This window comes from Lemur catta, chromosome 6, assembly GCF_020740605.2.
Source record: "Lemur catta isolate mLemCat1 chromosome 6, mLemCat1.pri, whole genome shotgun sequence".
NCBI lineage: Eukaryota > Metazoa > Chordata > Mammalia > Primates > Lemuridae > Lemur > Lemur catta.
Genome location: NC_059133.1, coordinates 57,107,334 through 57,134,431, shown reverse-complemented (window position 1 = coordinate 57,134,431; position 27,098 = coordinate 57,107,334). Strand labels below are relative to the sequence as shown.

The 27,098-nt window shown below is 43.0% G+C and overlaps 1 protein-coding gene across 1 annotated transcript; it reads right to left on the bottom strand.

The window, feature by feature from the left end:
- Positions 1-279: 279 nt before the first annotated feature.
- On the bottom strand, positions 280-19,209 carry LOC123640373 (natural resistance-associated macrophage protein 2-like). Its single transcript, XM_045554925.1, has 16 exons — positions 19,151-19,209; positions 15,660-15,731; positions 13,128-13,276; positions 12,460-12,585; positions 11,959-12,078; positions 9,405-9,511; positions 8,801-8,871; positions 8,630-8,697; positions 7,422-7,577; positions 6,592-6,750; positions 5,157-5,243; positions 4,296-4,415; positions 4,007-4,156; positions 3,370-3,443; positions 2,625-2,778; positions 280-916 (listed from the first exon to the last, which is right to left on the bottom strand). The coding sequence occupies exons 2-16, from the start codon at positions 15,691-15,693 to the stop codon at positions 806-808; spliced, it is 1,686 nt and encodes a 561-aa protein (XP_045410881.1). The 5' UTR covers positions 15,694-15,731; positions 19,151-19,209; the 3' UTR covers positions 280-805.
- Between the last annotated feature and the right edge of the window lie 7,889 nt (positions 19,210-27,098).

Below are 27,098 nucleotides of genomic sequence, written 5' to 3'. Positions count from 1 at the left end.
AAGGTTTTACAACTATATGTGCTGAAGAGTAAATATCATCAGGAGAGCTCTATACTAACACGAAGTTTATTAAAATCAGGACTCCCAAGAAAACGCTGATAAGCTTTCAATCTCTGAGGAAGATCTTCAAAAGGTGATTAGTAACTACCACCTACAGGGGAGTTTTGCTAGTTGTCCATTTTTCACCTTCTTTGTTTTCTCACCCCTTTTAACTTCCACTGAGAAACTTATAGTGGAAATAAGTGAAAAGAATCCTGAGCCTGTCTCTTAATTTTATACTTCATCTGGATGACCACCCTAGTTGAGATTTTTGTATGATTACAATAACTGAAAGGGTATGCATAAGAAGAATTAATCTGCCTTTGAAAATCCAGTCTATTTTGGTAAACAAAACTTATATACTCATTCTCTTGTTTGTATTATGAAAAATGTTTTGCACTTTCTGAAAATTTTTGAAACATATGGCCTGGTCAAGAATCATGCACAGATGATTATCTCTCAAAGGGATAAAACAAGCTAGATAGCCCTTAGGCAGCTACTTAAGAGTTTAGTGTTGGAATGACAGTAGCAAATGTCAGCTTTTCAAAGATCCTACCTAATCCAGTTACCAGGTTAGGAGATCAAGAAAAGAAAAATAACTCCATCTTTCAAACACATATGAAAGAAGGTCTCCCCCAACCAGCACTTGAGTCCTAAATGCAGTCTGTGCATCAGCACATACTTTGAGCTATGTTCACACAGTAAACCATAGAAACACACTGGCTCTGATGGCTACCTGCAGGAGACAGACAGACTAATCCAGTGTTTACTTAGCATAGCCACCGGTGGCTTCTTCGGTCAGCAGGCCTTTAGAGATGCTTACCGTGTGCCCACAGTCCAGGAAGGACATACCCAGTGCAATCAAGCATTGCCAACTCTGAAAGATAAAATATGGTCATCACTCACCAGGCTCTTTGAAGAGCCCTCTTACCCACCATGACTGCTCATACAGCTGCACAAATGCAAACCTGTTCTCTTCCTTGAATATCCGGCTTTGCCCTTCTTCTACCACCACAGGTTGCACAAGTCATTGTCCCAACCCCACTCTTCCTTCAAACAATCCTGAAATCTGTCTTCCTCCACATAGTTTCTCCACACTATTATCGAGTTCTCTCTGTCCTACTGCTTTGTGCTTGGGGTTTCTTTTATCCAACTGGGCATTCCCTGAAGATCACTTTTCTCCAGTTCTCCCCATTTCTTATAATGGGGAGAATGAATCACAGATTAATCCAGTTGGCATAGTCTCCTGAGCTGTTCTATGAAGTTCCTGTTTTGGAGCTAAACAGCAGTATAGTGCTCTAGAATCAGCCCTCACCTCTAAAATTGGGTCTTCAACAATCTCACTAGTCTCAGGCTGACTGAGGACAACTTTGCAACTTCATATCCAATTTGCGTTATGAAAGGATTCCCCTAACTTCTGCAGTGAATTTTAGAAAGCAATTCCTGTCAAGGACACAATCAGTTCCCTGTTTTTCCTTGAAGTCAGTCCCTAGATCATAGAGTCAGTACAATCTTTGTGTGCACAAGATTTACTGGGAAGAGAAAGAGAAGAGATACATCAATCCAAGACATTTTTCAATATTTACTAAAGTGATTTTTCTCAATCAAGTATCTAGCGTGTAGCATATTGGCATGGGGACCAGGTAAGCCTTCTACATATCAACAGCAGGTTTCTACCCTCCATCTTTAGCCATTCTCTGTAGTAGAAACGGCATAAACTCTGCTGTTCCTTATCCCTAACCTTCCATTTTTCAAAGAAACCTGTATAGAGCAGAGGGGAGGACTTTCTGCTGTTGTTGCTTTGGCTGTTTTTCGTTAAAGTAAGCAAAGTTAAAGAAGATTTGGAAAACAGAGAATATATCCATAATCTCACCTTCCTAAGACAATTACTAATACTATTTAACATAATTTAGACTTAAATTTTTTTTTTAGACTAGTCAAGTGCAGTAGTGAAGAGGGGGGAAAGTAGTAGAACAAGGAGTTCAATCTGTAACTGTGAACAATCCAGTGAGATAACTCACCACCTTCGGACCAGCTGACTTAAATTTTTTTGATAATGTGTGTATAAATTTTACATACCTTTTCCTTATAGCTATGGTTTTATAACCATGCTTTGTAAAAAGGACTCTAGAATATCCAACGAGAGAATCTCTCTCCTTGGTCAGCTAGTAAGTGGTAGGGTGGAGCTGGGCTGTGCACCCACATGTGTCCCACCCCAAAGCTCTAAATCACACTGCACACCCATTCTCCAGCTCCATCTTGTACTACTCTCCGCCCTCTGTACTGCTACCCTCCTTGTACTTCCTCAAACATACTACACTCTGCTGTTAGGAATTATTAAGAATGGAAACCATATAGAAGTAACAGAAATCAAAAAATGACAGATCTTAGGAACCAACGTGAGTTTTATGGTTAGAAATATTGTTTCATAAATAGCTCATTTGACAATTCCATATAAATTGTCTCAATGACCTGCAGGTAGATTGCTATGTGCTCTTTTGGATCTGTTCACTTCTGAATGTCAGTCAGTCTCACTTCTGCCATCCCTGGAACCTGTGCCCCTACCACCTCCAGCCTGGACTTACCAAGTAGAACACAAAGCCCAGATAAGCCACACTGACCACAGCAGCCACCACGTATAATGCCACATGACCTAGTTCCTGGACATAAATCACTACAAAATACATGTTGATGGAACACACGATAAGGACCAGGATCCCGCCTGCGATCCTCCAGCCTCTGTAAAGGAATGAGCACAGTCACTGATGGATTAGTCCAACCCAGCCATACACAGAAAAGGAAACTGCATCTTGTGGGGTAAACAGGAAAGGAGGTAGAGGGCACTTAAAAATGAAGTGAAAAATGGTTCTTATTATGTTCCAGATTAGGTCAAATGGGCCAAAGTTAGACCATGATAGGGAGAAAGAGGGGAAAAAATACCATCAAATAAACCCTAATAATTATGTCCCTAGAAATGCAACAATAGCCACATATCCTTTAAAGGAATATATATAAAAGGTACTAGCTTATGCCTTTCTCATTAAAATAATTTAACGAAGAATTAAGGTACCTCAGATGTCAGCAGCTGCAGTTGAAGAGTTAAAGCCCTGAAAACTGAACTTTTTCCCCCCTGAGATAAAAAATGTGCTTTCTCCTTTGCTACATTCACAGTCTCCATTTTGTAAGCCTAAGAGGAGCTGTGGAGCTAGCAATCGCCTCTCAAAGCATATAGCTCCCCTATGTGAATCATTTCTCACTGGCCTCTTGGATGAAGACACCTTTTCCCACATATCACTATGCCCTCTGGGGAGCTAAGAGGAGAATACTCACATTCCATTGGCAAAGTCACTCATTACTGGCCGCAAGCTTGTAAACGTGAGGATGGGTAAAAGAGCAAAAGGAAGCTGGAAAAGAAAGAAGTAAGATCAGATGGGGCTACCAAGGGTCCTCATATCACCCTAGAGAATCGCGTGGCTGATGAAAGGGAAACATGAACCCTGCCTCATCTTCTCCATGAGGAATGATAATCATTCCGACATGCTGAAGCATTTTGTTGAATCTGTACAGCTGTCATACACCTAGCATCAATTAAGATCTCAAGTGTCTCTGTGTCTTTACAATATTTGTATGTGACTTGTCTTCTTAACCTCTACAGGACCTAGCACAGTGTCCTATATGTTCACTTAATGGTAGCTTGGATTAATGAACTGTAATTTTGTGTTCTATACATCAGTAAAGCTCACAATTCCCATTCAACAGCTTAAAAAAAACCAATCCATTTCTAAAAGCTTTTTGGATGCCAGGAATTTCACATACGTTTACTGCAGACCGTGCCTCTTTCTTCCTCTCAATTTCCCCCCAGTACCCAGCACTAGGCTTAGTACCCAGCACTAGGCTTATTACCCAAGGACAGTACATAATGCTGCCTGACTAAATGGGATGCGAGTTGTCCCAGCTCCCTCCTCACCTGTAAGCTCTGCAGAACGTTCAGGAAATCATTCATCCCTGTTAGATGCTCTACATCTTGGAAGACAGCAACAAGCAGAGTGGGAATGATGGCAATAGAGCGGGTCAGAATCACTCGGGCAAAGCGTGACCATTTTAGGTTCAGGAATCCCTGGAAGAAAATACAGAGCAGGATTAAGGTCTGGAACAAGGAACAGAGAAAGGTTAGGGAGGTTCAGGATAGACCTCAGAATCACGGAATTAAGAAGTGACAGAAAGGGCTGTGTCTCTCTATTCCATGCCACACGTACCTCCATGACAAACTGGCCAGAGTAGGTTCCTGTCATGGTGGAGCTCTGTCCTGCAGCCAGGATGCCCACTGCCCAGATGTACAGTGCAGCAGGCCCAAAGTAACATCCCAGCACAATACCCTGGGAGAGACAAGGAAGAAAGAAATCTTTATGTCAATAATCTATTTAGACAAGTCTCAAAACAGCATTTCTCTCTGGTATTTCTCCCTCTTCTTTGCTATGCACCACCTACACCAAGGCGTGCCTGGCCCTGTCCCAGAAGCTCGGCTCAAGTGCTGACCTCATTCTAAAGGCTTTCAATCTAAACTTTACTAGATGCTCCTTATTCCTCAGCCTAGTCCCTTTCTCTTTTCCAAGCTTCTGAAGCCTTCATTTCCTCTGTTTTAAGTATTGAAAAAAAAGTGGTCTACACCACACCACACTTCCCAAATATATTCCTTAACACATTATGCTGGAAAATGGTAATAGGAGGGCAGGGAACGTTCAAAGACATCTAGGAAATGCGGTGTACTACATATTCTACTCTTGGAGGATCACAATATAAGCAGCATAAAGGGACTGAGAGAGCCCAGCAACGAACACTTTACTAAGAACACTTCTTTAGGCACCCCAATTAACATCCTGTAGAACACTATGCTATCAACATGAGTTTCAGAAATGCTGGTGTACTATTCCTCTTTTCAGCTGATCCTCTGTTCCCTCCCATGTAATCCAAAATGCTTGTCTGGCATCTTGACTTCTGAAATAAATGACACCCCAGGGGAGATATGCTCAGATCTGAAGCAAACTCACAGAAAAGACCAGATAATATGAGAAGAATATTGATTCAGAAGCAAAGATCACAAATCTGAACATGCTTACCCCTTTGTAGATGTTCACAGCCAGTGTTGTGTTATCGTTAGGAAAGACGCCAGCATGGGGACTGCTGCTATTTTGACAGACTTCAACCTAGAACCCAAAGCAGTTCAAGAGCAACTTTAGTTTTAGAAGCCAGGACCAGATAAGAGCTCTCCTACAGATCATACCCAGTCACGTATGAGAGGCAGGCTGGAGGGAAAATGCTGGAGACAGGTTGTGATGGGGGCAGAGACCGTCAGCAATATAACTTGGAGTCTTCCTCCATAATCTTTCTACATCCCTAGGTCATCAAAAATCTTTACTGAGTTAAGAGTGTGCATGGTAATACATAAATGCTGGGGCATTGTAAATGAGGACAGGAGGAAAGGCTTGTAAGAAGGCTTCAAACATGAGAGAACTCCCAGACAGAGAGCCCTTAGTCAAAGCAGACAGCAGTCAGAGATCCTTTGGATGGGAGACAAATGGTGATCAAAACCACATAGGCAATTAGAAATCAAGACGATACCGAGGACAGGTGCAATGGCTCATGCGTGCAATCCTAGCACTCTGGGAGGATGAAGCAGGAGGGTCCGCTTGAGTTCAGGAGTTTGAAAACAGCCCTAGCCAAGAGTGAGACCCTGTCTCTACTGAAAATAGAAAAATTACCTGGGTGTCATGGCATGCACCTGTAGTCCCAGCTACTCCGGAGACTGAGGCAAGAGGATCACTTGATCCCAGGAGTTTGAGGTTGCACTGAGCTACGATGATGCCACTCTACCCAGGGTGACAGAGTGAGACTCTGTCTCAAAAGAAAGAAAGAGAAAAAAAAAAAAGGAAACTGAACCTTACTTCCCCCCTCTTAAAAAAAAGAGGATACAGAAATCAAAATAACAAAACATCCCAGGTGTAAATGGCTCATGCCTGCAATCCCAGCACTTTGGGAGGGTAAGGCAGGAGGACTGCTTGAGGCCAGGAGTTTCAGACCAGCCTGGGCAACAGAGCAAGACCCTATCTCTACAAAAAATAACTTTAAAACATTAGCTGGGTAGTGTGGCACATGTCTATAGTCCCAGCTACTTGGGTGGCTGAGGAAAGAGGATCGCTTCAGCCCAGAAATTTGAGGTTACAGTGAGCTATGATGATGCCACTGTACTCCATCCTAGATGACAGAGCAACACTCTGCCTCTATAAAAAAAAAAAAAAACTGAACAAATTCTTAGTCCCAGTTTCTATTTTCTATTTGTTGACTCCTCCCAATCAAAAGCTGAGAAAGATGGGCCTAGATTTGATCAGCCCCAAGATTGTAGAGTCTAACTGGTACACAGTGACTTTAGAGGACAGCAGGGAGGCTAGTGATCTATTACCCCCGCCCCCGGCTCCATGTCATTGTATTTTCCTACCACGTGACAGTCTCCACTTTACCCTCACATTCACTACCACCCATGACCCTGTTACTCACCACCTGTTCGTTGGTTTTCTCAAAAAATGCTTCAGCAAAGACTGACATAACAAAGACGTTGATGATGAAGGAAATAAAGACAGCAATGCATGATTCAGTGAAAAAGTACTTGTTGGCTTCTCGAACTTCCTGTTTATTATTCCGGTTTACCTGTCTAGACTAGAGAGATAATACCAGTAGTCATTTTTTGACCTATTGGAGCAAATTTCCTTGTAGCATTTCAGGAGTTGGAGTCAGCTGAGAGATTCAGAGGGTAAATAATTGACCAGATGAAATGTGAGAGATCTAACACTCACCTACATCCTAGTTCACTGAGTAATTAAGAACTTCATGCTCTTTGATGGCATTGCACACCCCAAATAGAGAACAGAGACTAAGTGACTACAGAGTTCTCAGTTATTATGGCTGGAAGGACCACTGATCTACAAACACCTGATTTCAGTCCTACGGGGTGTATAATCCTAATTATAGAAGTTTCTGAAATCTCCCAGCAAATTATTACATAAGACTGGTTGGACTCTTGTACTCCTGACCTCCACAAGGCCACTCGTGCTTTTTAAATTTAAACACAAGAGGCTTGGTGTACCTTCAGACCTTTTATGAAGAACTTTAGTCCCACCTTCTCTGTGGGGCCAATAATCTCTGGTCAGTTTGGCCATAAAAACAAGAGTCTAAGTTCAAGCATGTAGAGATTATAAATGTCCAGGTTTGGAAAATAACTTGTTCCTTCAGGGCTCTGATAGCTATAAACTAACGCTGTGTCACTTGCAGTTAAAGAAAAAGATCTCATCAACTACATAGGAGGCCACTGAGATAAGGGCCTTGCTCACCTTGACTAAGGCAGAATGCAGGTACATGTTGTGTGGCATGATGACAGCTCCCACGATGCCCACAGCCTGCTGGATCTGTGGGGTGTGACAGCCTGAACAGGATGGCACGAACATGCCCTTCAGTACCTGGCTCTGGCTGGGTTTCACTGTAACATACTACGTGCCAACAGAATAACCATTAGCCTTCCCTGGACATGAGACTGGGGGAGTAACATAGTACTAGGTAACACTCAGCAACGTCTTCTTCTGCAACTCCCTACGATAATGAGGAATACAGAATCATCAAAGAACCAAGCAACATAAGGGACTTCCTACCGGGTGTCATAGAATCTAGGACTGGAGTATTGAGATATTTTACATCATATTTTAGATACACAAAACAGATGTGTATAGAATGTAACTGATATTCAAAAGAAATGAAATGGCTAAGGAGATTACTGTTATTAGCTTCACAGCAATTCCTATGAGACAGAACCAAGACACGGAATCAATTCTCGCATATATCTACTTATCCTGCTTCTGTTCACCTATGTTCATCTAAAAATCACTTGATGTTTCCACTAGTGTGTACTCAGTCTCAATCATAAATGCTTCTCATACATACTTTTCCCTGGCTTAGCATTTCTCTTGGAAGCCTTTGGACGAGATGCATAATCTACTCATAGATTAGATTTTTTTAAAGTTCATCCAGGCCGATAAGCAGAAATCAGTTATAACAACTGGACATGTAGAGGAGCTAATACTGCAAGTAATGGTACTGGTTACTAGGAGTGCCTGGGTTGGAGGAGAAACCAGGAAACATCCAGTGTATCCCCTATAGTTCATCAACTCTTTTTATACAGGGAAAGTTCAAGCTTAATTAACATAAACCAAAATGAGCAAAAACAGAACTCCTCTAAGTAACAGCCAAGAAGGACCCTGCAACTCCTTCTCTAAACCTCTCCAAGTTGTTCTATTGTCAGGATGGCCAACGTGGGACTAGGAAGTCTAGTCATTTTTAACTTAGTAATATCCACAGGCCTTTCTGCACACTAATCTTTGTTGTAAATCATATTCCTTCAAAACTGGCCCAGGACGGAACTGACTTTTTATTGATATATGTCATACAATTAAATCATCCTAGCACTAGTATTGTCTTTTATAATAAAAGGCTAAAAAAAATTAAAAACCCACATGTTAAAAGCTAATGAATAACCTGTAACACTTGCCTCATATCCAAATGTGAGGGCCATAACAGTGATCAGAAAGCCAAAAAATGCTTCTAGCTTCCGCAAGCCTAAAGGAGACAATGCAGCAGTCAGCTCACAGAAGGCAGACTTCCCCATCAGCCACAAGAGATAAAGCAGCTCCTTTGACCCCGCCATTCCCACTCTCCTTACCATATTTGTCCAAACAGAGAAAGCTAAAGGTATCTGCAATGGTGATGAGGACTCCACCCCATAGAGGAACCCTAGGTCAGAGATAAGAAATGGACAGCAATGAAAAGAAAGGAAACATTGAAAAACACTTTCTTCCCACCAGCTCTCTAGATACAGAAGACTTCGAAAAGCCAGGACTTAGGGGAGAAGGGACAGTGGTAGGAAGCCAGACCTTGGGTAGTTTAAGATAACAGCACAGACTTGATTATATTCATTCAAACTTTGAGAGTCTACTATGTCAGATATTTAGGATACAAAGCTGAAAAGTATGGGTGTTACCCTCAAGGAGCTCACTAACTAATATGAAACAATAACAAACAAATAAACAATTATTACACAAAATACCACACACTCTATAAGAGAGGTATGTATAACACACCATGGGAATGAAAGATGTAGAGCCTACATGTTCTGAGGGAGATGAAGGTAGCTCCAGAAAGCTTCCACAGAAGAAATAATAATTGAGTTGAATCTTGAAAATTAAAAACAAATTGGGTTTTTGTTTTCACCTTTGCTTTGAAACCCATTGAAACACGGATTACTTTCTAGAGGAAAACCCTCTTACCTTCCTAAAGACAGAAGATTGATGGCAATGGCTGAGCCAATGACTTCTTGCATATCTGAGCCAATAATAGCCAACTCCACCATCAGCCATAGGATGATTCGTGGGACCTAAACACCAAACAGTAGAAAGACATGGTTCTTTTAGACACAGGGTCTCAGTCTGTTGCCCAGGGTGGAGTACAATGGCACACAGACTGTGCTCACTGCAGCCTCAAACTCCTGGGCTCAAGCCATCCTCCTACTGCAGCCTCCCAAATAGCTAGGACTACAGGCAAGCACCACCACAACCTGCTAATTTTTAAAATGTTTTTGTAGAGATGGGATCTTCCTATGTTTCCCAGCCTGGTCTCAAACTCCTGGCCCAAAGCAATCCTCCCCCTCGGCCTCCCAAAGCTCGGGGCTTACAGGTTGAGTCACTATGCTTGGCAAGACAAGGTTCTGATTAATCATCTCTCAGAAACTCCCCCATATTCTGGAATTCATATTTTAACATTGATCCATAAGCAGTCCATTTTAAGTCTCCAGACTAGAGATGAGGTACCAGACCTTGGCTCTACTCAGCTCATCACTGCACTGTGGCTCCCAGCTGGAGATGGAAAGTGGGCTTCCATGTGGCAGAATCTATGCATCAAGGTCATAGATCTTGATCTGATCTTACCTTTCTTTCCTTTCCACTCAAGAAATGAATGAGACTTCCATTCATTAATTTCTACTTAGTTTCCTGCCTAAAAACAATCCTCAAAGTTTTAGGACAGAATAAAGATGCTAAAATAGGGATCAAGAGAGACTAGGAACTGACTGCAGGACAAAACATCTATGCTGACCATAGCTGAGAAGACAAAACAAACATGAAAAGGTTGGGGTCGTTTTTTTTTTTTTTTGAGACAGCGTCTCGCTTTTTTGCCCGGGCTAGAGTGAGTGCCGTGGCGTTAGCCTAACTCACAGCAACCTCAAACTCCTGGGCTTAAGCGATCCTACTGCCTCAGCCTCCCGAGTAGCTGGGACTACAGGCATGCGCCACCATGCCCAGCTAATTTTTGCTATATATATTTTAGTTGGCCAGATAATTTCTTTCTATTTTTAGTAGAGATGGGGTCTCGCTCTTGCTCAGGCTGGTCTCGAACTCCTGACCTTGAGCGATCCACCCGCCTCGGCCTCCCAGAGTACTAGGATTACAGGCGTGAGCCACCGCGCCCGGCCTTCGGGTCGTTTTTAATGTAATAACAGTACATAAGCAAGTGAGAAAGAACAGATATGCAAAAGGACTCAGGGTGAAATGGTTGGAAATGGGTGGCATATAACAAAGTAGGAAACTAATAAGGCCAAACCATCCAGCTGAAAGACAGATTTAGTTACGCTGGCTCACTGAAGCCAGAAAAATCACCCCCAGATACCTACTGTCCAAAAAATACCTTGTCACAACAAAACAACTATTAGCATGCATGCAGAAAGAGAAACTAAAGGAAATTATAAATTATCAAGGTTTTTTTTTTTGAAAAGCAGATAAAGATACTTTTCACTCACACCCAGGAAAGGAGATTAAATATCGAGGACAAACAAGAGGCAGATCAGACCAGGAGAGGTGGCTCATGCCTATAATCCTAGCACTCTGGGAGGCCAAGGTGGGAGGATTGCTTGAGGTCAGCAGTTTGAGACCAGCCTGAGCAAGAGCAAGACCACATCTCTACTAAAAATAGAAAGAAATTAGCTGGACAACTAAAAATATATGGAAAATATTAGCTGGGCATGGTGGCACATGCCTGTAGTCCCAGCTACTTGGGAGGCTGAGGCAGGAGGATCACTTGAGCTCAGGAGTTTGAGGTTGCTGTGAGCTAGGCTGCTGCCACAGTACTCACTCTAGCCTGGGCAACAAAGCAAGACTCTGTCTTAAAAAAAAAATAAATAAATAAAAACGAAGCAGATCAGTATCTTATCTAAAGACGAAGGTCAGTTAAAAATGTCTTCCAGATGTAGGGCTCATTCCTATCTTAGGCGACAGTAAAAAAGTCCCATAATGTGCAGAAGCAAGTTACAGAGGATAGTGTAATCCCCACCGTGAGGATAAATTGAAAAATAATTATTAGCAAATCCAAAGATCCTTATACTTTGTATATACTTTGTAAGAAAAGGAAAAAAATTTACCTTTTTCAAAGTGATGGCAAAGTCAAACAAAAAAGAAGAGATACATATATAATGTAAACTGATGAAGCGACATAGAGGTATGAATAAAGTGCTTGGACAGAGTACCCCCCTCCCCCACGGGCTGGGCACTGCTAGATGCCAGGAGGTAGAATGAATGGTAAATGTTTACTGAAAAACAATTTTTCTAAGGAAACGTTCTGGGGAAAAAGTGAATCTCAAGTTTGATTTTAAAGAAGGGAAAAAGCATGGCTTGGTAGCAAGAGGGATTATAGAATTTCCCTTGGGTCTCCCATTCTTCAGGGCGACAAGCCCCCAGTCCTCCACTGTCTCAGTATATAGTGGGGCCAGCACATATGCCAGACACAGATTCCTATGATATGGGTGAGAGACAGACAGGACAGTACATTGCTCACCTTGGGATACTGACGGTGACACACTTGAGCAAGATGCAGCCCAGTGATCACTCCCAGTCTAATTGCGAGCCTCTGGAGCAGCAGCCCCACGATGGTGGCCAACAGCAGGACCCAGAGCAACTAAGAAGAACAAAATCCCCCCATTACACTCATTAGACACCTGTTTTTTTTTTTTATTTGTTTGTTTGGCCACGTGAATAGGAAACACTATAATTGAGGGAAAAGCCCAATTCAGGATTCAAATGCTCTGAGTTCTATATCAGGTTTTGCACATGATTTGATAGGTCACCTTCTCTTTTTCTGAGCCTGTTTCTCCCATTTGCAGTTTCTCTTTTGTTAAGGAAACTATGTGGATAAATTAAAAGACCAGATGGGGAGTACTTTACACCTCAGTGTCACAGCCAATGAAGCATCTGCATGTAGCCCCTGAGGCTGCTATCCAACATGGATGTGAGGGTATATTGTGTGTTTACAAGGACAGGGGTAGGACTAGATGTTCACCTGAAATCCAGCCACTGCTCCAGACTGCAAATCGGCTTCAATGTTTCCCGGATCCAGGAAAGCGATGCTCATAAGAAAGCCCGGTCCCGTGAAGGCGCAGAGTTTATGAAAGCTAAAACAAGAGTACTGAACAAAAAAGGAAAAGAGATTAAACTAAATATCACTTCAAAACTGATGATCTAATTTATCTGTTATCATATATGAAGCAACAATATCAGCTTCACAAGAACAAAGGATTTAGCATATTGGATGTTGTGTGTGCCCAAGTTCATTTCAATCCTAGGTACTTTTTTTTATCAATAAGCTGGCCACTTTTCTGTCCAAGTCAGAGCCAGTCCCTTACCTGCTCTTTCCATCAGCCTCTCATTCTAAAACCAGAGTAACGATATCAGTAGCTCTGTGCCCAACTACTTCCCAAACAGGACAGACCCACCATAATAAAAAAGGAAACACAAAATTCATATTTTCCTGATCAGAAGATGCTCACTACTGCCACCTGGCAACCATTTTCAAGGCCTTCGTTTTCCTTAACAGTTTCGATTTATTTTGATTACAGGACAATGTGCCAAAATTAGACCTGAGGCTATGGAGTTTCAGTCATCCAACAGATCTTTCACTTATAGGCTTTCCCAAACAATAGCATTCCCCGCTAAGGACTCTTTACTAACCTCCTCCTCAGGAATGGTGATCTTCTCATTAAAGTAGGTGTCAAAGGGCTCCTCTGAGTGCTCCGTGGACTGTGGAAGAGAGGAGTTACTGTAGGCAGGGTTGAAGGCACCAAGACTGGCAGTGTCCCCATGGTCTCCAAAAGCATTGCCTGAATTAAAATATTTGAGAAGAAATTAATCAGAATGAACAAAATACACTAACAACTCATCCTCAAAATACTGAAATTAAATCTTTTTAATACCTAAATGCATAAGAGATCAATCTGACTTTAACTCAATTTATCTTTAATAGTTTATTTTTATCATTTTTCTTTTTCTTTCTCGTTTTTTTGTCACAGAGTCTCATTCTGTTGCCCGGGCTAGAGTGCTGTGGCGTCAGCCTAGCTCACAGCAACCTCAAACTCCTGGGCTCAAGCGATCCTATTGCCTCAGCCTCCCAAATAGCTGGGACTACAGGCATGCGCCACCATGCCCACCTAACTTGTATATATGTATTTTTAGTTGTCCATATAATTTTCTATTTTTAGTAGAGACAGGGTATCGCTCTTGCTCAGGCTGCTCTCGAACTCCTGAGCTCTAAAGATCTACTTCCCTGGGCCTCCCAGAGTACGAGAATTATAGGCGTAAGCCACCTAACCCAGCCCTTTTTCTTTATTGAGACAAGGTCTCGCTCTGTTACCCAGGCTACAGTGCAGTGGCATCATTGTAGCTCACTGCAACCTAAGACTCCTGGACTCAAGTGATCCTCCTGCCTCAGCATCCAAAGTAGCCAGGACTACAGACGCTCGCTGCTATGCCCAGCTCATTTAAAAAACTTTTTTTTGTAGAGACAGGGTCTTGCTATGTTGCTCAGGCTGGTCTCAAACTTTTGGCCTCCTAGGAATACAGTCAGGAGCCACTGTACCCAGCCTTATCTATATTTTTAAATATTTTTTTGGATAGGTAATACATTCACATGTCAAGAATTACAAAAAAGCCTACACAAATAAAGTTCCTTCTCACCCCTCTCCTCCAGTCGTCACTGAGCTCTAGATCAGTTTTAACACTGATTTCACATTGGTTTTCCTGCTTCCTCACTTGTATTCCTACTTGGTAATTTTTAGAACCATTCCATTTTCCTCTAAAAACACTGATATCTAGGGCTCAAGATATAACATTCCCAAACCAACCCCATTGGTAACCTAAAATCCTAACTTTTAAAAGAAAAGAACTAGGTCTGTCTAGTGGAATGCACACCCCACCCCCATTTATTTGGTGGGATGTACTCAGAGAATCATCCTTGTACATTATACCTCCGTCAGGCTTCCCAAAAAATGTGGAAGTTGCAAAATCCTGCCACAGTTCAGGCTAATTTAAAGCTGCAGGGAAACCACCAAGCAGGAACCCTTTGCACCCTGAGTGCGCCTTGCAGTGAAGTGCTGCTGGTCACGGGGTGCCAGCACCCTTGTGATACCGGGGCTCATCTCAGACTGACATCAGTTTTTCCCCAAGTTCTGCATTTGTAGCTAATCTTAAATGCAGGGAGGGGAAGGACTGGGAGAAAAGGGATAATTCACCAGAAATATATAAAGCCCAGTTTGATGGCTAATTTGAATCACAATGTTCTAATCTCTGTATTTCTTCTTTTTATTTCTTTTCTTTCTTTCTTTTTTTTTTTTTGAGACAGAATTTTGCTCTGTTGCTCGGACTAGAGTGCCACAGCATCAGCTTAGCTCACAGCAACCTCAAACTCCCAGGCTCAAGCAATCCTTCTGCCTCAGCCTCCGAAGTAGTTAGGACTACAGGCATGCTTGGCTAATTTTTTCTATATGTATTTTTAGTTGTCGAGATAATTTTTTTCTATTTTTAGTAGAGACAGGGTCTCGCTCTTCCTTAGGCTGGTCTCAAACTCCTGACCTTGAGCAATCCTCCTACCTCAGCCCCCACAGTCCTAGGATTACAGGTGTGAGCCACCATGCCAGGCCTAATCTCTGTATTTCTAATAAATTCTTATAACCTCTGATTAGAAAAGCAAGGGCTTTCTTTCTGTAGGGAACAGATCCACATCACCTTAGTTAAGTGGGCCTGAATTGATGAGGAAATTTACAGAAAAGGAAAGAAATTCTTAAGGGGAAGCTCAGATTTAGGAAGAAATAGTCAAAGCCCTCAAGAAGCTCCAGTCAAATGCAGGTATAAGGCACCCGCCCAGTATTTAACTGCTCTATACACACATGAAACATCAGGAAGTACCACCAGCAGCCAAAGCACTCCAGAGGGTATCATGCCAGGTCTGGGAATACTCTGCCTTTGCAAGATTACTTCTATAGAAACCAAACTGTGGCTAATCTTAGCTCAACTCAGAATTGGAAATAAGGTATGAAGGCAGGTCTCTGTGGTTACAAATCCATTCTCATTTACAATCTAAGTCACAAGACGGTGACTGCTGAATGCAGTTATTGGAATAGATGACGAGAGGGAAAATATGGTACATTTCTGGTTCTGACATAAGCCTAATTCCAAATAAAAATTAGACAACACAAAGCTGTAAATTACCATCTGACATCTTCTGTTCAGGACCGAACACCATGGTGGATACCTGAGGGCCCGAGTTCTTGGAATAGGATTCTGGAAAGGAGAAAAGGGAGGGAGAATTAGCAAGAACACACTAACAAGTTCAGAACCAGCATTTTGTTACTCTATACGACTGAACCCTTACTATGTGAAAAAAATAATTCTTCTACTGAATTAGATAACCTTGAAAATAATTAGTTTTCAGAACATGATTAAGAGATATTTAACAAAAACAGAAAAGTCTTAGTCACATTTTTGCTGGCAAGACTTCAAACCCAAATTGAAGCAAAGGTATTGTAGTGGGACAGGCAAATACTTTTTAATAAGCGTCCACAGAGAGGCTGCTAGGCAATTACCCAATCTCTGCCTTTGCCTCCAGATTACCCCAAATGTCTGAAACCAGACTGTTTTCCCCCAATTTGACAAGATTTTAAGGACAGAGATCTATAACTATCTTTGCTCTAAGAATTTAAGCCCATGGACCAACCTTTTGGAAAGGGGGGAAAAAGCACCACACCAGCATACTAGTAATGGAGGGCCACTATTTCGCAGCCTCAAATTTTCCTAAGGAAAGACTTCATTTACAATGTTCCAGTCCTCATTCTCCAACCCTCTGACAAGCAGGAAAAGAAACTAATCACCCATGACCCAGCCCCTCCTGAGATCTCAAGGAGAGCCAAAGCACCAGCAGGATTAGGTCTGTGGGATGCCAGCACTTCTCTAGGTCCTACAACAAGTAACTTGCAGGGGGTCAGGGTGAGGGTGGGGTTCTCAGATGTCCAGCGTCTGCTAAGTTTAATTGGGGGGAGGGGGAGATATTAGCAAGCCCATTTGGCCACAGATTTATGGCATATTCTCCAGTCAGCCTCACCAATAAGGCTAATTTTTAACATTTCTATCTACTTATTATAGAATCTACTTATCAGTTCATTCCAAATTTAGAAGGGGGAGGACAAGGTAGTATTTATTGATTTCCTCCCCCTATTAAATCCCAATAACTATCCTACTGAAAAAGTGATGAAGCCTCTCTTAACCACCTTTCCCTGCTTAAATCTAGTCTTTTTTCCCCTCTTGTCCCTTATGTTTCTCCTATCTGATCAACCCCCCACTTCCTTTCTTCGGTAAATCTATCTACCAACATATTCTATACCTACCTTACAGAATTACAGAATTCAGATCTGAAAGGGGTTTTTAGGTTTACACCTGTCTTGTAACGTATATAATATACCACCAGCTCCTAATTTGGAAAACACAACCTTTCCTCTCTAGAGTCACTAATGTTAAGTTTTATATTACAATTGACAACCAGCCAAGTCTCTCCCGTCAGGTTTTAAGCCACCAGATGGCCAAACACCAGATCCCAATAACACTGGCTAAACCCAACCCCTCTTTCAGCCAGCTAGGATAGCACCTCACTCAATGGGATGTGTATGTCTGACCACTCAGAGTACTAGCACTCCCTTGGATTGCAATCATAGCACAGCCCCTTTGCACTCCCCAAGGCCTTCTTACTTTTGTTTTACATATAATTCTAATATGCCAGGTTATCTTAACCTACAATAAATTAGAAACCACAAATCAGATCTGGGACCCTAAGAGAAAATAAAATTTCAGGACCCTCTAAATTTATTATGCAAAGGGGTAAGTTAAGCCTGGGAAACTGAGTCACATAGCATGTTTGCAATTCTGCTCATACTTTAACTCTCTTCCTCATTGTTCTTTTTCTGTAAATGACTAGGTGAGACCAGAGACCAGAACTTCCCCGCTTCTAATCACTGATCTTCACTAGAGATTAACTGCCTCCTTTATTGTCCTGTACCTAACTCAGAAGTGAGACCCCATGACAAATACATGTCAGTGTGGAATGTTAAATATACCTTTCCACAAAGAAAAAGACCATCTCAACTAATCAGATTATTTTAGCTATGCATTAAACCTTTCATTAAGGGCAGCCGCGGTGGCTCATGCCTGTAATCCTAGCACTCTGGGAAGCCGAGGTAAGAGGATCAGTTGAGGTCAGGAGTTCCAGACTGCTGTGAGCTATGCTGATGCCATGGCACTCTAGCCCAGGCAACAGAGAGACACTCTGTCTCCGCCCCCCCAAAGGAAGCTTTTTTCTGGCAACATGAAGAATGATTATTATTAGATTATATTAAACCCACTTATTCTAATGACAGATATTGGCCTCCAAATGTACATTGACTTTAATTTTAAGTACATATTTTCCTCAGTTTCTTTTTTCAAAGCAAAGAAAGATTATATGGAGACAAATAACACATACTACAAGATACTATGATTCTCCATCCTCGTACAAGCCTCCTCCTGGTCTTTAGAACCTACTAAAATTTTAACAATTCACTTGTAGCCCTCTTTTATTACCTAGTTTTAACAGACACCAGATTATTAGAGATGAAACCCAAACAAACAAAAACCCCACACAAAATGACCTGCCAGCAATAGTACAAGAAAAAGACTGAGAACCCTAATTTCCCTACCTATGTCTTTAGTGGAAACTTTGGTCCTTACACTAGAAAATATAAATTTCTCTGACCTAAAATTGAAAATGAAAGAGAAGTTATGCAGTAAATATATTTTTGTCATTCCTGGCCAATTGTTTTATATTCCATTCCGATTTCATTAAAATATACTTTATAATATATATATGTTGATTCACTTTATCCAGAATATTCCCTATGACACCTGGAGAGCTCTTCTTTGTATTTCAGAGGCCAATTAATATTTTTTGTTTTGAAAATGGGGGAAACTCCTCACCTCAAGTGATCCTCCCACACAAATAGCTGGGACTACAGGTGTGAGCCACTCTGCCTGGCCATGTTCTACGTCTTCTAACTCCTTATACTCTGCTCATTCAAATGCCCCTGCCTTCTTTTCCAAAATATTTTATTCAAATCACAGAGACCCAGACATAATGATGACAATATTAGGGCAGCAGCTGTCCCTTTTTGCCCCAAACACACTCAACCCATTGAGTGTCATTCCCTTGTCTCCTTACTCAAGCACAAACAGAAAGATTTCAAAACACTATTCATCATTCTTACCAAGCCAACAGTAAACTTTAACCCTAAACAAGCATTAAACTGTCTTATTCCAAAGTTAAATAACTAAACTTATACTGTCTGCACTTCAGCCAAATCTGGCCAGCAAGCTGCTGGTGTTCTTTTTCATAAACTCAATGTTTCTCATTTTGTGATTAGTTCTTAATAATGCTAAGTGTACAAATAGCAGTTTCCTTGAAGGGAAGAATTAGAAGACAAAACAGTCTTCCACTGGGGTCTCCCAGATAGCACCAAGAGAATATGAAAGGGATTTTTAAGCCCATAGAAAGGGCATAAATCTGTCAGCAGACATTTGTATTTACCTGCATGGTGAGGAGGCAGAGAATAAAGATGTCTTTGATTCAACAGCACCCACCCAAACTCTTAGCACTGAAAGTCGAACAGAAAAGATCTTACTTTGTAGATTCCATTCTCTAAACTTGAGTGAGTCAAAACTGAACCAAAGCTGCTTAGTAGCTCTGTAGAGGAATCCAAGGACCACTGCTGATTTCCTAACAGTAAAGTAAGATTAGCTTTATATGAACTTTCCCCATTCCTTAACAAGAAATGCTGCCAGGCTACCCAGAAATTCCCCTCCTGAGTCCCACAGCCTTTCTGGAAACTTGAGAAACCAAGTATGCTGCAATCATGGCCTTTTGGGATTGGGTCCAAAAGAAACTCCCCAGGACAAGCAAGACTGTGAATGAAATATAGTCCAGTGAAAAAATAAATAGCCAAAGTTCTCAGGTTTCATTTAGCCAACATGGTTATCACAGTAAATGACTTAGTACAATGATAATTTCCAACCTTATTTAATAAAACAAACACCCAGCAGAAAAAGCCTCTAGTGACACGTAAATTACACCATACCCTCAGGTCAAAGGTAATGATGTGGATGGAAAGCACAGGCCTAAGGGTTCACTGGCAACAGGTCATGGGATTCTGAGCAAAGAATAAATAATAAGGTCAGAATTCTTTAGATTAGGAACTTAAGGGGAAAGAAGGCACATGTAATAACAAAAACTCCTACATGCCAGGAACTGTTCTAAAAACTTTATGTGTCTTAATTAATACTCACCAACAACCCTATAAGATTGATATTATCAATCCCCATTTTAAGTATGTGGAATGAAAGAACAAAGGGTAACTTGTAAGTAACTCGCTCAAAGGTTGACACAGCCAGTGATGCAAACTGGTCATGCTTCAGACTCCACAGAAGTCAAGGGAAACATAGCTTTCTCCTATCTTCACCAACATTCACTAAAATTATGCCAGCAAAAGTTTCCAGAAGCCTATCTCCCCTGGGAGCTCTCCTTCCATATAATTTTTGCTTTCGCTTTCCACTTCAGAGAGATGTCACATGTCTTTAACTTCATAAGACCCCTTTGAAAGTATGGACAACAAGAGAATATCTTCATTTTACACACAGGAAACTCAAGCCCAAGTTCCTCAACTTCTCCACTAATGAAGCTCTTTGAAATAGTCTGATATATAAGGTCGGGAATTTGGAGGAAGCTAAAAGGAAAAAAGAATGCAAAGGCATAATATCAAAAAGCAAAAGTTTTAAAAAGGACATATATCACTCCTAACAGCTGGACAGGCATCCAGGCCACTTAAGTGTAATATGCCCCTCCAGAAATACCCTTCTCCTGAACCCTGGAATCCAGAGGGGGCCTGAGAGCTGCACAAACAGCCCTAAAACCAATCTACACACACTACCTAGCCGCCTGCCCAGGCCCTTCACAAGGAAGGGGCTCCATGCGTGTCCGCCGGACTAAAGGAGTGTTTTGGTTTAAGTGGGGCGGCAAGAGCCCCCAGGGAGCAGCCGGGGCCCCAGGGCTCCAGTGATAAGGCGGCAGCTAGAGACCTTGCCCTGTGCCCGTCGGCCTCTTCAGCACCGTTGAAGAGAGTCAGCCCACCCTGGATCGTGGGTCCCGGCGCGCCATCATGTCCAGCGCGCCAGTTGGGCCATTTGTCCTAGGCCGCAGCGGGGAAGGGGTGAGGCCCCAGCGACCAGAGGGGTTCGCTCCTCGCACCCCCGCTCCCGGTGACCTCCTATCGGGCTCCCTTCAAATAATCTGGCTTCATCCATCCCCTGGACCCAGCGCCCCGTGCGCCGCGTGCCTTAGGCTCTCGCTGACCACAGCTCGCGTTGAAGCCCCACGCCAGGCCAGGAGCCTGCCCCAAGGCAGCCATGGAGTCCCCACCCTCCTGGCGCCCTATGGCCCCGGGGCCGGCAGCTACAAATCTCAGAAGCCAGGGCCAAGCTGGCCAACCCTCTGCCCTCCCTGCGATTGGCCGACAGGACGGCAGCCACACAGTTCTATTGGCTGGATTCCCCGCCACCGCCGTGTGATTGGCCAGCCGACCGATACGAGGCTCCGCCCACACAAAGGTCAAGCTGGCGGCGGGGGTGTCTGTGCCTAGGCTGCATCCTACAGGGCTGCTGTTTGCACTGGTCCCACCCACACAGAACACGGATTTTGAAACTCCCACCCGCGGGCAGCGTGGGGACAGATAAAAATCCTGCCATAGTTCGTGGAGTCCTCAGGTCTGGTACAAGCCCTTTTCTTCTGGAGACTGGACTCTACGATGTACAGCTCCTCCCTGTAAAGTATAGCCACCTGGCAGGACTATTTCCTGTCGCCCCCAGAGCCACATCATAGTATCTGCTGCCCCACCGAGAGCACCCCACACCTGGGATGAAGCGCGAAACATTAGCTAGTGTAGCCAGTTCGACCGCCTTAACTGTCCTACAGCTGTCCGACAGCCCCAGCTGTAAATTGTTTTCCTCCATCCCACTTAGCAGCCTCGCTTCTCCTGAGACTTGATCCCTACCTAGCCAAAAGCAATCCCACTCCATCCCCAGCCTCAACCTCACAACCAGCCCGAGACTTTTGCTTTGAAGATGCCTGTCAAACTGGTGAAGTGTGGAGAATAAATGGTCTGACAAGTCACCCTGATTTCCTACAATGCCATTTAAAGCTACCAAAAAATTCTTAGACACCACCACCACCATTTACAACATTAATGATAACCAAGTTTCTTCCTTCAAGTAAAACACTGCTACGAGAAAATTTTACTAATTAGTAAGAGAGTCCAAGATATGAGGAAAGGAGGGTGAACTACAAAGAGAAGTGTACAAATAAAGTACAAAGTAAAAATAAGCTCAGAGACCAGAATCAAACCAAATACAAAAACAAAACTGGGCCAAGCATCATCTGCTTCCTGGAGCAGGTTAGTTTCCATACAGAATTTCTCCTGGAGAGAAAAGAAAATGCACAAATTAGTTCTGACAATCTCTCTACAATGCATCTGTGGAGTCTCAGAAAGGTTTGATAGGCCGGGTGCGGTGGCTCACGCCTGCAATCCTAGCATTCTGGGAGGCCGAGGAGGGAGGATCACCCGAGGTCTGGAGTTCAAGACCAGCCTGAGCAAGAGTGAGACCCCATCTCTACTAAAAATAGAAAGAAATGATCTGGACAGCTAAAAATATCTAGAAAAAATTAGCCAGGCATGGTGGCACATGCCTGTAGTCCCAGCTACTCGGGAGGCTGAGATAGGAGGATTGCTTGAGCCCAGGAGTTTGAGGTTGCTGTGAGCTAGGCTGACACCATGGCACCCTAGCCGGGGCAACAGAGTGAGACTCTGTCTCAAAAAAGAAAAAAAAAAAGAAAAGAAAAAGAAAGAAAGGCTTGACAAAGTCCCTCCAGACCAGAACCTTTCCTTTGGAAACTTCTGCTAAAATTAGAAAATAAAATGGCTGGAGCAGTTCTTGTGACCCTTCAAGGTGTGCTCAGCTGGGCAGCTTCCCTGGGCTGTTGCATACCTGCTGGCTACTTACTTAGCTCACACTGTGGAACTGCTTCCATCTCAAGCTGCTTCTTCCCCATGGTGCAGAACTGGTTTGATTTTTCCCGGTGCCAGCTCCTTTATAAATGAAGACAGGTGCACCTACATCTCTTAAATAAGGGCAGGCACTTTGGCTGCCCTAAGCAGCACAGTGCTAGTAAAGACTAGCAAGGAATTTAAAGAGGCGGCCTGAGGCAGTGGCTCAGGCCTGTAATCCTAGCACTCTGGGAGGCTGAGGCAGGAGAATTGCTTGAGCTCAGGAGTTCAACACTACCCTGAGCAAGAGTGAGAACCCCATCTCTACCAAAAAGAGACAGGAAAAAAAATACAGGGGGGCACTGCAGCATGTGTCTGTAGTCCCAGCTACACAAGAGGCTGAGGCAGGAGGATCTCTTGAGCCCAACAGTTGGAGGTTGCGGTTAGCTACAGTGAAGCCACTGCCCTCTACCCAGGGAGACAGAGACTCTGTCTCAACAACAGCAACAGAAAAACAAGGAAACAGACCAGCCCTCCTAACAATCCCCTACTGATGGGATTAAGACCACTGGGACTTAAGGATGCTATGTCTGAGGCTGTGAGAGGAAAGGAGGTGAAGGAATTGCCTGAACAGAAGCCTGAAATAAGGGCAGATGTTAACTGCCTAGTTGGGGGACACATATCAGCGATCTGGGAGTACAGCAAAGCATGCTCCAACCTCAGAGCCAAGGGGTCTCATGCATGAAAAGCCGCCGAGCAGCCTGACATGAAAACTGCCCATGGCTGTAGAGGTAGATTGACATATGTCAGCCCGGGAGAAGGGTCTTAAGGCTTCCATTGTTAGAACACTGGGCCAAGTTCCTTCTCTTACTTTCTCTCCACAATGCCTCAGTTAATGTAAAACCAGTCTCCCAGTAGAAAGCATGTAGTTTCTTTGTTCCTTGATCAAATGGGTCACAGCTACTGAAGTTAGAAGACTGATATCCATGTATATAGCTTGAGCTTGGGATAAAATTAGTTAGTTTACCTTGATCAAAAGGGTTGTACCTACTGAAGAATTATGTGTTTTTCCCTTCTAGAAAGGAGAAGGAAATTAGCTAGGACACCTTGTAATTTTGGGGGGATCCCTGAAACCTTTGATCATTGTATCCCATGATTTTTTCCACATGAGATCATTGTATTTTGCAGCATGGTAAAGAGAATAAAAACCAAGTGCTGGGTTTCAGACACTGCCACCTTAGGACCAGAGTGCTGGTGGTCCTCTGATTTCCCCACTCTTTTAAATACTATTTCTGTGTCTGTGTCTCTGTTTCTTTCTTCTCTTGCAACACATTCTGCCAGGGGACCCTATCTTTATTGGGGATGTCGTGAACCCCTGATACCCTACTACTTCATATATAAAAAAAAGAATTTTGAGAGGCAAACCACACCCTCCAAAGCATAATCAAATTTCATCTTTGACCTCCCTTGAAAAGGGAAGCATATGTATCTGCCACTCCTGTTAGGTGAAAGGGGCGGCCTTGCAAAAATAACGGGAAAATACCTAATCCCACCATTTCCACAGTAACAATTAAAGATCAATCCTATGAGTTCTCTCACTAACACCCTCACAGTGAGCACCTACTGGCCTTTCCACACTAACATGAGGGACAGAGAAACACGTCAGAGGTAATGGAATGATAGGGGCAGAAAAATAAGAAGGAAGAAACAGCTATAAGAACACAATAAGCAGGAAATAGTTACAGAAAAATAACCAGGGGAAACAGTTATTTCAGTCTTACAGAGTAGAGTGACTAGACGATGGAACACTGACCACCAATCAGAAAACAGAAAAACACCTTAAACAGAGACTTTTTCCATCACACATATGTGAGAAAGGAATGACTGGAACATAATCTTGTGTCCACATCTGGAAAAATTCAGTCCACAAAGCCCGTGACATACACTCATAAGTAATTATAATTCACCTTTAGCATAAACTACTAACATAAAAGGAGGAATTCTAGAGTTAATTAGGGTCTTCTCCACTTGCAGAGACAGACTCAGTTCACCTTAGGAATGTACTTTCACTTTGCACCCTTAAACTTCCCTTATGATCAATTCTTCATGCATACTTGCTGAGTATCTGTCATTACTCTCCTTCCTTCAGGCCAAGGCTTGCGATTCCTCCAAGTCAGGAAGACTGAAAACTGGGGCAACCCTTCAAAGTCCAGCTCTGCAATGAACCGTAACATTCCTAGATATTAATTAATGATTTATTGAGTTCAAAAACTTTTATTGTAAGACTTAATTTCTGTCCCATTTGGCAGGAGCAGGAGCAGGAAGTGGGCCTGCGAGTGCCAATGGATGAAAGGGGCAGAGTAAGACTTCCCTTCACAGCTCCCCTTGGAGTGAAGCTGGTTCAGGCACTTGTACGACTGGTACAAGTGCACTAGGAGTCTGCTCCACTGACACAGGAGGTGAAACCAATTAATGCTACAACTGACAGTGCACATGTATTTTCCTGAGACTGCAAGAAAGAAATCCAGGGCAAGCCCAGAATTGCTCATTCTGGGAGGAGGAGAACTGAAAGAATAGGGAAAATTTGCCTCAGGGAAATGAATTAGAAGGCAAACCTGAAAAGACAAGGCACTGGAGTGGGGTGAGATACAGGAGAGTAGATAGCAGTTGTGGCTTTCAGGTGGCAGGCAGTTTTCTAGTGGTTTTAAGGAAAATCTGCTTTGTACCATAAAAACATAACACCTTAGAATAGAAAGAATGCAAATTAGGCAAGGTAGGCTTCCAGCAAGCGGCTCTGGTCCTATACAGAACAATCACTGAATCAGAGAAAGGAACTAGGGATCTTCTGCCCAGGACTCAAAATGAAGATGTCTTTGCTTCAGGCTTCTCTCAAGCAGGAAAATCTTATCACTACAACCTGACCTCTCTCCTGTCCTTGTTCTACATCAGATGAGTTGCCTAAGGCAAAGCTGTCTCTGAACATCGTGGGGGGAGGGGCAGTTGGTCCCCCTTCAACGGAAAATAGAAGCACCTGTAAAATCACCCCTGACTGAGGTCTTGGAGGGAAAAGGCCTATTTGAGCTTAGGAATTCTAAAAATAAGAATGGATTTTACAATTAGACTCTACCATAGCCCCACTGTTTCCTTTAGTCACCTGTTTCCCCCAACACACACACACTGCACTTTTGTCTTCTTAGTGCCCACTTCTCAGAGGAACTGATGTTAACAGAATTCTTGTCATGTACCAAACAGCATTTCACATTCCACAAACATGGATTAATCCTCACAATAAACGCATGAGGCAGGAACGATTATTATCTTCATTTTGCAAATTAGAATTTGAGGTTTAAGAGGGTCAGTAATTTGCGTAAGAACACATAGCTAGTTAGGGGCAAAGCCGGGCTTTGAACACAAATGTGTTAGACTCAGGAGCCAGCACTCAACTCCCACACCATACTGCCTCCATCTTGGACACCTAAAACAATTTCTTTCCACTCCAATCTAGCTCTATCTCTTTCATAAAATCTTATCAATGTAGACCCACTAAAATTCCACATTGTCGCAACAGCCAGCCCATTTCTGTATAGATGTTAATATACATGTGTGCCTTTTATTTAAATAGGAAGCCACCAGCGGCATATATTCAGTCCATTGACTGAGACTCATGACTCTATTGAGAACCCACTATGTACCTAGCATGGGCTGGGTGCTACAGATACAAACACAGATAAGATAAGCACAGTCCCTTGCAGTGATTGTTGTTTTTGTGCTTTCTTCTCCCACTAAATTGTGACCTTCTCAGTAGGGGCGATTCTTATCTTAGTATACTTGATGCTAGCAAAGGCCAGATACATAGGAGATGTCCCATAAATGTATTATTCCTTTTGTTATATGTTATGGCTGTTGGGCAATAAATAATAGGATATTTCTGTTTATATTTATGTACCTGTTTTCAAAGTTGAGTCTTGTCTATCCTTAAAATATTCCTCTCTTGACTCTGCCTGTCTTGTAAACTGTCCTGTGGGAAATGCTGGAACACTCATCCCAGGCCCCCCTTTGAGAATGAAAGGCTTATTGCCCCAGCCACTGGGATTGAGAGTGCTGCTGCCAGACAGCCCTCAGCTGTCAGGTGACGTCCCCTCTCCAGGCAGCCCTCATCCATTGACTGATCTATGTGGGGGTGTAAAAACTCATCCCTCCTAGCCCAACCTGGGACCTCTCTGAAGGTTGGCTAGGCCTTCCTTCTGCATCGCAGCTCAACTTCTCCTGCCCAGCCTTGCCTCCTTCTCTTCCCTCAGTGTTGATCCCAAGATCACTACCCAGTAAACTTCCTGCCTCTGTCTCAGCGTTCGCTTGGCTTCCTACTTGTTCTAGTAACCCAAAATGACTGTTTCTAAAAACGTGATCTGCACTCACTCTACCTCCTTACCACTGTTAGGCTTGTTCCAGGTGGGAACCCAAAAAATATGTATAGGACAGAAAGTCGTTAATGCAAAAGTTAGGCTTGTAAAACAATAGCCCTAGGAGTCTGAGGAGT

Bases quoted from the DNA above. Each gene is read 5' to 3' on its own strand.
- LOC123640373 (XM_045554925.1), bottom strand. From the start codon at position 15,693: ATGGTGTTCGGTCCTGAACAGAAGATGTCAGATG. The intron at 12,586-13,127 runs GTTAGTAAAGAG...TTTTTTGTTCAG, and splicing joins TCACCATTCCTGAGGAGGAG to TACTCTTGTTTTAGCTTTCA. The intron at 12,079-12,459 runs GTGAACATCTAG...TGTTCTTCTTAG, and splicing joins GAGCAGTGGCTGGATTTCAG to TTGCTCTGGGTCCTGCTGTT.